The sequence below is a fragment of the Phodopus roborovskii genome, unplaced genomic scaffold (assembly GCF_943737965.1).
Source record: "Phodopus roborovskii unplaced genomic scaffold, PHOROB, whole genome shotgun sequence".
Taxonomy (NCBI): domain Eukaryota; kingdom Metazoa; phylum Chordata; class Mammalia; order Rodentia; family Cricetidae; genus Phodopus; species Phodopus roborovskii.
This window is the reverse complement of record NW_026126410.1, coordinates 25,508,490-25,519,217: the sequence shown is the minus strand read 5'-3', so window position 1 is coordinate 25,519,217 and position 10,728 is coordinate 25,508,490. Positions and strand designations below refer to the sequence as shown.

General features: G+C 36.9%; 1 protein-coding gene across 1 annotated transcript; it reads left to right on the top strand.

Moving 5' to 3' along the window:
• The first annotated feature begins 276 nt into the window (after positions 1-276).
• LOC127220778 (ferritin light chain-like) lies at positions 277-8,956 on the top strand. Its single transcript, XM_051182689.1, has 2 exons — positions 277-321; positions 8,582-8,956. Exons 1-2 carry the CDS (start codon positions 277-279, stop codon positions 8,954-8,956), a joined length of 420 nt encoding a protein of 139 aa, XP_051038646.1.
• Positions 8,957-10,728: the final 1,772 nt, after the last annotated feature.

Below are 10,728 nucleotides of genomic sequence, written 5' to 3'. Positions count from 1 at the left end.
AGACACTCATGTCTCTAAAATCTTAGAGCTGTATCACAGAGTGAGTCCTAAGAAAAACTATGGTCTCTAGTTAGTAATAATGTGTTAATTTAATTAGCTTGTCAACTCTGACAAATATAAGACATTAATTTAAAATATTAACAATCAAGAAAGATTGTGTTTTGTGAAATATAAAACAGAAATGTGAGAGAATCTATGGTAGCATATACAAGATTATTAAAAGAAAATATATAACTCAAGATTTTCTTTTAAAATATATTCAGTATTGTCCTAAAGATGACAACTACAAAAGGGAAAACAGGGTTATTTCAGAAGAACAAGGTGAGTTCATCGCGTCTGTGTACATCTTCTAACAGTCAAAGAAATAAATATGCCATGGATTATTCAGATCAACACTTTGAAAATCAATGGGCTCCCAAAGCTTATGTGCTCTTTTGAGTTTCCCTGGTGTTTACACCAACAGTAACATTTGTTCTCTTGAATAAATAGATGGTCTTTGTTTGTGGCACCTGATCAAAGCTAGTACACAGGTGTGAGTTTCCCATGGGAAGGAAGAGAATAGGGCTGTAGCTTACACTAAGCTGCCCCCATAGCTTTTGATGTCTTGACTTCCCACATAAGCCTATGGAATACCTGCTATTGATAGCATTATCAAGAACTGCTTTTGTTATTTCTGAATTAATTCTGTCATTCCAAAAATATAAGTAAATGTTTATGTTTTCATACATGCCTCTCTTGCTACCTTCACTAAATATAACCTCCATTTCCAGTAGTTTGTTATATAGATCTTAGATTATCTATATGTTATGCTAATTAAAAGTTTTCTAAGACCAATATATTGATTTATTGCAATTGTAAGAATAATTTCATCAAAATTGAATTAAAGACAAGCTACTCTGTATATGTGCATAGACTCATGTGTGCATTCATGCATTCATTCCAAAGCATGTGCATTACAGTATAGCTAGATGGTATTGTTTGTGATCAGCAGGCAAAACAGGATAAAGGGCATTTTGTTAATATCCAAGATGTAATCAGTTAGCTACTAGAAGAAACGAATAAAATGGTGTGGGCTTTTCTTGAGGAAAAAAAAAAGTGTCCCTAAGAGAAAATGGGCTTTGTGCTCTTAAAAGTACAAAAAATGAACTTAGGAACACAAGTTATTCTAAGAATGGTAACAGCCAGGAGGAAAAATTCCTGCAGCACTGTGAGAGTAAAAGATTAGTTTAAATCCTACCACTCATTATTGCTTATGTACAGGGTCTAGGGCAGCTGCCCTCTACTTTGGTACTCTTTCTACTAAATTTTGCTGAGATTATTTTTTTCTCAGATTTTCACCTCCCAAATCATATTTGAAAAAGGATTCCTTCAGATTGCCTTTACAGTTCTCTAGAGTTCACTACCTTAGCACCTCAAACTAAAGATAAATATGATACAGAAAATACAAGAAAAAAGGTATTCTTAACTTCAAAGGAAAGTACCAAAGGCTGGCTCTTTCCCAAGGCTACAGATACCAATGAAGAAAGCTCTACAAAAAATACTGTGTTGTATTGATAATGTTACTAGTTATTTTTACTAAAGTTGTGTGCAATGGCCTAGTGTTTCAACTTATGTTTTGACACTATATGGACTATTGTGATAGTCCATTTATTTTTAAATTATTGGAGCTTTAGAGTACTTTGGTGGTAGATGGGGAAGCAATTTGTGGTATATGTTCTTTTCCTCTCTATACAAAAGTAAATTGAGTCTCTAACCAGCCATTTGAACTTGTCAATGAATAGCTATATATAACTATTTTTATTTCAGCTTCCTACTATCGTCCTATGATTTTTCATTTTCCCTGTAAGTGAAATAGTAGTATTCAATGACCCAATTTATGAGATTGCTGCAACTTGTAAGCTTGGAATAATAACGATTTTTATTAAAGAACAAATAATGCATTTAAATGACTCTGAGAAGCTCGTATTGTACAGTAAATGCAAAGTAAGAGCAATTTTTCATTGTTGCTAGTTGACCATAATCTTTTTTCCTCCACAAACTAATTTCTATACTTGTCTGCACTTTTTCACATCTTTGACAATGGCCTTATACTGAATGTCACTGTCTTAGTTAATTTCTATTGCTGTTAAAAAGTCAGAAGTAACTTGAGGAGGAAAGGGTTTACTTCATTCATTCATATGACCATCGGTCATATGCTATCACCGAGGGAAGTCAGGTCAGGAAATCATGGCAGGAGCATGGAGGTAAGAACTGAACCGGAAGCCATGAAGGAGTGCTGCCTACCTGTTTGCTCCCCATGGCTTGCACAGTCTGTTTTTTCATACAATTCAGGACATCCTTCCCAAAGGCACGTCTGCCCATATCACTAATCAAGACAATGCCCTATAGATTCACCAATAGTCAATTTGATGGAGGTATTTTCTTGATCATGGTTCATCTTTCCAAAGAACTCCAGTTTGTGTCAAATTGTCAAGGAACAAACCAAACTCTGGTCTTTGGCTTCCTACTGATTTCCCATAGCATGGCTTGCAGAATGCTATAGGCAGATGAGGATGGATGCTTTTGTCCTATGTATTACTCTATAACTTACCTGCTCTTCTATGTGTCTGATGACAGTTATCTTGCACCAACATGCTTGTAGAAGATTCCTACTGTAGCTACAGCATGCTCCTAATTTTTCTGTGCATAGTATTTTATTTATTTCTATTAAAATAACATTTTTTCCATTTACTTTACATACAGACCACCTTTTCCCTTCCCTTCATTCCTCCCCAGCACCTGCTTCCCATCTAACTCCTCAGTTTCCACTCTTCCCAAGGGCTTGAACAAAGCATGGTACATCAAGTAGAGACAGGGCCTAGCTACTCCCCTTGTATCAAGGATGCACAAGGTAACCCAGCATGTGGAATAGGATCAGGACAGGTCCTGATCTCACTGCTAGGAGTCTTACAAAGAGACAAAGCTACACTGCCACACACATGCAGAGTGCCTAGTCAATGGGGTACCACTAGCTCAGGTCAGTTTTCTCTGTGGATCCCAGTCCATCCCAGTCCCTTTACTCATACAATCCCTCTTACCTTTCTTCACCAAGATTCCCTGAGCTAAGCCCAATGCTTGGATGAAGATCTCTGCGTCTGCTTCTTTCAGTTACAGAACAGAGTATTTCTGATGACAATTGGTGTAGTCACAGATTTGATTACAGTAGATGACCAGTTCAGATACTCTCTCCACTATTGCTAGGAGTCTTAGTTGGGTTTCTAGTTTCTGTGTGTTTCATGGGTATCTGTTGTGCAATAAAGGGCTAGAGAGATTGTTTAGCAATTAAGAGTGCTTCCTGTTCTCATGAAAAGCTAAAGTTCAGTTCCTAGAACACACAAGGCAGCTCAAACCTATCTGTCCTTCATTGATCACATACACACACACACACACACACACACACACACACACACACACACACACACACTTTAAGTTTTAAGAAGAAAAAAAAAGATATATTAAGACAGTGAAGACATTGGAAACAACAGTGGCAATCTTTACCCTAAAAAAAGGAAGGAGATACATGAATTAAGAATTACAATTTAGGGTTTTATTTGTAGGTTTCTGGGGGTTTCTCTGGTTCCAAGTTTCTTCCTCATCCCAAAATACAATCCATTAAACTTCTCTTTTGTTGCACTCCCCCTCCAACTGGCCTCCAAACTGCCTCCTGCACTCAGCCTTCCCAAGTTGCTCCCGCTACTTCCCATCCATCCATCCTCTACCCCCAGTTGATCCAGGAGATCTTTTCTACTTCCTGTTCCCAAGGAAATACCTCTTTGGGGTCTCCTTATTATCTAGCCTCTCTGGGGCTGTGGATTGTAGGTTGTTTAACCTACAATTTACTCTGAATATCCACTTATTAATACATACATTTTATGTTTGTCTTTCTGTGCCTGAATTATCTCTCTCGGGATGCTTGCGGCTGTGGGACCAGGCTTGCAGGAAAAAGTGCTTATTACAATATTTTAATAGTTCCATTCATTTGTCTGTAAATTTCTTGAGGTTATTGTTTTGTTTTGTTTTTTATCAGCAGAGTTATAGTCCATTGTGGAAATGTTGCACATTTTCCTTAGTCCATTCTTCGATTAAGGGGAACCTAGGTTGTTCCATGTTCTATTACAAATAATGTGGCTATGAACATAGTTGAGCAAATGTGTTTGTGGTATAAGTGTATATCTTTTGGGTGTATACTCAAGATTGGTATTGCTGGATCTTGAGGTAGATAATTTCCCAATTTTCTGAGAAACTGCCATAGTGATTTTCAAAGTGGGTGTTCAAGTTTCACTCCCACCAGCAGTGGAAGAGTGTTCCCCTTACTCCATATTTTCTCTACCATAGGCTGTCATTAGTGTTTTTGATGTTAGCCATTCTGACAGATGTAAGATGGTATCTCAGCAATTTTGATTTGCATTTTTAATTGCATTTTCCTAATGACTAAGAATATTGAGCAATTCTTTAAATGTCTTTCAGCCATTGAGATTCTTCTGTTGAGAATTATCTGTTTAGATGTATAGCCATTTCAAAAATGATTATTTGGTAATTTGCTGTCTAGTTTCCTGAAGGAGATTGCTAAAGATTTTTTTCCCTTTCTTTAGGCTGCTGTTTTTTCTTGTTGACTGTTCCCTTGGTTTTAGAGAATATTCAGTTTCTTCTAAAATGACTAGACCTACTACCGTCACTACTGTTACTTTAGCTACCACTGTTAGGAGCAGAATGATTTGAGTAAACAATATTAATGGCTCTGTATTAGGGCAAAGATGACCTGAAAAGAAGAAATTATTTATTTTCAAGTGTGAAAGCACTCTAACATTTAGCTTTAAAATCAGGGCAGCAGCCCTTAGATTTATCTTCCTTTACTTCCCAGCCCCATATCTTCATTTTCAGTGTTTTAAAAAATATTTCACAGTCAGGATTTACCTCCCCTCATAACTTTACCTCATACCATAGAAGAGTCAATTTTGTGTTCAAATAAGAAGAAAAAAATCAATCAACACGTTGGTTTTATTTCCTTGGCAAACTAATTAGTTAATTAGTTAATATAAGTACAGATTTCTTTAAAAAATTTAAAAATTCTGGATTCTAAATTTATTTTTGCTTTTAATCGCATTATTTTTTCTGAAACATTCTGATGAATTATAAAAAGTCTTTGTAACTAGTCTTGTGTTGAAAAAAGAACAACAGAACAACAATAAATGTGTTACTTATCCACATTGCATGTCTAGAACATGAGAAGACCCTATATGTTTGTAACTGATCATGACTCCAGACTTTCCTCTATGAATTGCCAAATTTCTTATAGAAAACTAAAAGCTCAAAGATTACACTAGTTTGAATAATGCTATAGGAATTTTAATATCTTGAAATACAATTTGAGATTTTATTGTGGGGTAAATATTGTAATTAAATATATTAAACTCTTCAATTTATAATAAGTATTTCAAATTGATCTTATGGTTTCCCTACTTTGAAGTCACTCTATTTTTGAGTTAGGTTTCATTAAAGAAATGTTAATTACAAACAGCCTCTTTTCAAAATATCTATTGTCTCTTTTTGAATAAGAATAAAGTCTACATTTTAAAATAGAAATCAAACTTAAATAATCTTTTCTATCCTATAGATAGGTCCCACAGTTTGACATTCAAAATATATAAAGGGAAAATAACCATAGGCTGTACTTGATAGTTTGATTGACATGTCTGCTTTATTCCCTTTGGCAAGTTTAAGTATTTTATTATGCTGTTCATGCTTCTTTTTATGTGGTTGTAATTTATGACAGACACATAAATGACAGTATCAAAATTATTCTTGTTTTGTATTCCTGTTAGCATAAAATAGCTTTCGAAATCTCCTTTCTCTGACAATTAAATGTTCTGTGATGCAACCCCACTATACAATTTCTGGTCAACTCTGTTTGCCATTGTTCTTTGTATATGGATCTTGGAAGTATGTTTTCTTATCCTTTTGTCTACTTTGCTCTCCTCTTATCTTTCTCACATATCTTTCTGCAGGACATTTTTGTGTAACTTCCTATTTTGAAAGAAGGTTGACTCTGTAAGCCCAGAACTAAGCATATAATTGGAATGCCTTTTAAATTTTTAATTATCATTTTCACTCCCATCTATGGTTCTTAAAAACTGCCTTATTTGAACTGAACGAGGCCATTTTTATATGAAATGAGGTTCCTCTGTATTGCCATGTTCACAGCATTTACATCAAAGAAGTCTTTTCAGGATGCATAAATTAAGTTTGGGTTCCTGAGAAAAAAAAAATGGTGATCAAAAAAGATCTAGTCCTTACCTCAAGATATGGAAAGCTTAAAAATAATCAAGAGCCACATGAACCCACAAGTGCATATAATACCATAACTATAATAAGTCAATAAGACATTTTATAAGAGCATTACAAAGTGACCTGAACTAAAATAAATGCTTTTGGTAATTGTAAGAAAAAACTATAACATTTTATAAGCCACAGTCAATAGTTGTCTCCATTTTGCTAAATGAATTGTTTCTTAATATTTAAATTTAGTTATTCTATGTCCTTTTCACATTATGTATCTTGATCCTATTCATTCCAGTCCCTTTGCATTGACCTCCCCCACCCATACTACCCACACTGGATAAACCCTGGACCTGATCAGCTGTAGGGAAGATCCTCCAGAAAGGAAATGGGGTTACACAAGGGTTTTCTCTAAAGCTGAGGTAGTTTGAAAACTACTCCACTAAAGAATCCTATTTGTATACCTGTTCCTTAGTTGGGAAGGGGATTAGAAGGTGTGAGATTGTTGGAGAAGGTTTTGAGTTTTAAAAGACTAGGATGTTTCAGGGTCTCTTTTATTTTTCTGCTTCCTGCTTGTGGAAGTAAGCTCTTAGCTACTGCTTCAGCCCACTTCCTGCCTGCCGCCATACTCTTGGTCATGATGGTCTCAGACACATTCACTAAAACTGATAGCAAATTCAAAATTAATTGGTTTCTTTTATAAGTTTCATTGTAAGACCCTCAGAAGGAGGAGTCTCCCAGTTTCGGTTGGTACCCCCAAGAACTCAATGTCCAGTCCCATTGCTGCAACAAGCAAGAGGCTTTAATGAACACAGGCTAGAGAGAAGCCCCCTTCCCCAGTCACAGGTGTTTTTAAAGGCAAAACCCACAAGCTTAGGGAGGGGGTGTGACCCTCTGTCCTTTGAGGGCGGATGGTCTCGCCATTAGGGTCAGCAGACCTTAGGGCCTCAGGGTGTGCTAATTAATCTTGTCTGGGCAAACAGGAGGTACTGTTATCTCCTTGTTTCTTAAGGACCCCATTCACCACCTGCTGACTCACAAGAAGAGGAGCAGTTTAAATTCTTGGTATCCTGTTATCTCATGGCCTTGTGAGGGGAAGTTAGTAAATTCCAAGGAACTGATATTGGTCTGGGTTAGCTTTCCAGGTCAGTCTGTCCTTCATTTCAAGTGGGTGGTTTCTTTAACTTTACTTTTGTTTCCTTCATCGTTAGCCATGGTATCTTTTCATACTGATAGAAATGTACCTATAGCAAAATTCCTAGTAAGCCTCATACTTGTAGTTACCCTACCTCAGGCTATTGAGTTCTGAGAACTTTAGGTACATCCACCATGGGCTGTGCCCCAACAGAAATCTTTAAGTCTGTTAAATTGAAAAAATCTGTGAGGATTTGACTGAAAAACAAGCATGATTCTTACACTACTTCCAAGGTTGTGGGCAATAATTTCCACAGCTACTCCTCCAGCAAGCAATGGGATGCTGCAGGCTGTTTTCAGACTTAAACTAACAGTGCCATCACTCCCACCATTGTCTCTCGGACAAAGTTCTCACAAGCTCTAGCAGGTTTAAAGAAAAGCATAACAATTTCCATTGTTTAACAAAAAGGTAAAAAATGAAAAAATAAAAATAAAAAAGAACCTTGATTTGAAAAGTCCACTTATACACTTATGGTCAAATGTTAATTGAAATTAGAGAAAATACATTAAGAATAAACATGATGGAACACCACCATGTAAGAGAAACTGCAGCAAGCCTACCCAAGCTGCGGTCTTCCTGTCCCTGGAGCCCAGGCCATCCCACATGTGCATGCTCAGCAGGCAGGCACTTCCTCCCTGAGCCAAGCTGCCATGCCTCAAAGCCCAGAGAGGCTAACTGAAGACACCTGACCCTGAGACACCAATGAGAAAAGGGTATACAGCAGAGTCAAGCGCCTGAGCTAATGGGACCCTAGGAAGCAGTATAAAGGCAGCCCTAACTTCCTTAATACACGATTCTGCAGCATGCTCTGCTAGTCACTGACTCCCAGTGCCTGAGTAGTTAGTGCTCTGTCTTCTCACCCCTTCTCCCAAGGGGTGTCCAAGTAGAGTAACCCGCAACAGCTCTTTAATAATGTGATCCTTTTGTTCATTTTTCCCCTATTATTTGTGTTTTTTTTTTTTTTTTTTTTTCATTTCCTTGTGTTTTCCTTCTGTATCTATAGTGCTACAGATAGAGCCTGGAGTAACTTTCATGTAAGACAAGGGAGCCACTACCACTGTTGCTCTTCAGTCTTCCAACAAGTTTGAGGTTGCAAGAATAGCGGGTGCGGAGCGACTCCTCAAGTTTCAGAACGACCACAGGGACTGCGCACTCTTCCAGGATGTGCAGAAGCCATCTCAAGATGAGTGGGGTAAAACCCAGGAGGCCATGGAAGCTGCCTTGGCCCTGGAGAAGAACCTAAACCAGGCCCCCTTGGATCTTCATTCCCTGGGTTCTGGTCGCACAGACTCTCATCTCTGTGACTTCCTGGAGAGTCACTTCCTGGATGAGGAGGTGAAGCTCATCAAGAAGATGGGCAACCACCTGACCAACATCCATAGGCTGGCTGGCCCCCCAGCCAAGGCAGACTATCTCTTTCAGCGGCTCACTCTCAAGCATGACTAGGAGGCCTCCCTTTCCAAGGGGCTCCCTCCCTCTGCTCTGTACCAACCAGCCTCAGGACCCTCATCCGAACCTCTCAAGCCACTAGGCAGCTTTGTAACCACCATGAAGCCCCTCTCAGATCTTGGATCAAGTAAAAATAAAGCTTTTTGAAACAGCCAAAAAAAAAAAAAAAAAAAAAAAAAAAAAAAAAAAAAAAGAAAAAGAAAAAGACAAAAAGAATAGCTTTTCAAACAATATACTTAAAATTATGTCAAATTATCTTCTTATAGTTTTGTACTAATTTTCCCATGCTAATTTCACATGCTATACCACCTGACACTTCAGTATCTGTGAACAAAAGCACAATGACCATGTCCTAAAACCAGTATTTATCCTTCAGATAGTTATCAATTATGTATTTTAGAAACACCAAAATTAATTTATGCATATGTACCATGTTGTGTTTACATGTGTATGTTAAATACACATGTTTTAGGTACATGTATCATCCTATGTGTTTTATATGTATGTGCTAGAAAGGTCAACTCAGGTCTTAGGGTTTGTGTGGCTAGCATTCTAGTAACCAAGCCATCGCCACAAATATATGCCCTTCATTTTTACCTAGTTATCCCCCAATAGACATCTCAGTTGATTGCAACTCTTGTATGTTGTGAATAATGGTACAATTAAATTAGAATATATTTCTTTGATAAAATAATCTCATTCTCTTTGCATTTGTATCCATCCAGTAGTATTTGTTTCCGGTTGGGTTATATAGCTGTTGCATTTGTTTTGATTTTCTGAAGGACTTTCATGCTGTTTCCCATAGTGGTTACTATACCTACACATTCTTAACAATGCTTTCTAAATGTGACTTCCTTTCGGTATCATCATAAGCACTTGCTACCCACCTTTAATTGCCTTTGTCTGGCTTGGATGTTGGTATGATGTTGACTTCATAGACTTATGTCTTTCAAGGATTTCAAAACTGAGGGAAAAATGTAATTATTCTTTTACACTTCCTAAAACTCAATAGCGAAACTGTATAGTCTCACATTCATCTTTGTTTTGAATTAATTAATTATTGATTTAATCTCATTACCCATTGTTGGACCTTTCAGGTTACTCATGTCTCCAAAGTTATATTTTTGTAGATTATGTGTGTCCAGAAATTTGTCTATTTCTTCTTCTTCTTTTTCAGTATATTGCTGCCTAGGTTTTCACAATAACCCCTGTTCTCCTTTCCAGTGTCAGTTGTTTTGTCTGTATCTATTTTATTTTCTTTAATTTTATTTATTTGGCATTTCTCCCCTTTTCTTATGGTACACATAGCTAAAGTTGTCCAGGTCATTCTTTCAGCAGAATACCTCTTACATTTATACCTTGCAAGCTTCTATTATTCAAGATCTGTATTATTTCTGCTCCAATATTTGTCACTTATACTTTTTCTCTTTTGAGATATTTCTTTTATAGTAGCACACAAAGTTCTGAATTCTATGATGGCCTGTTAACTCATCTATGTAATTTCAGGTTTTTTTCTTCTTCTTCTTTCTTCATGCCTCTCCCTGCCAACCACAAACATTTCTCCCTTTTGTTTTCATGACATATATATTCCATTATTCATCTGTTTTTCTAAGTTTTCTTAATGGCTCATCATCTCCCATGATTCCACTTATAGTTTATAAACTAAATGCACAGTTACACACACATACACACACACACACACACACACACACACACACAGCAATTTTAAGTCTAAGTACTGTCTATAAAAGAAAGTGTGAAAATCCCAT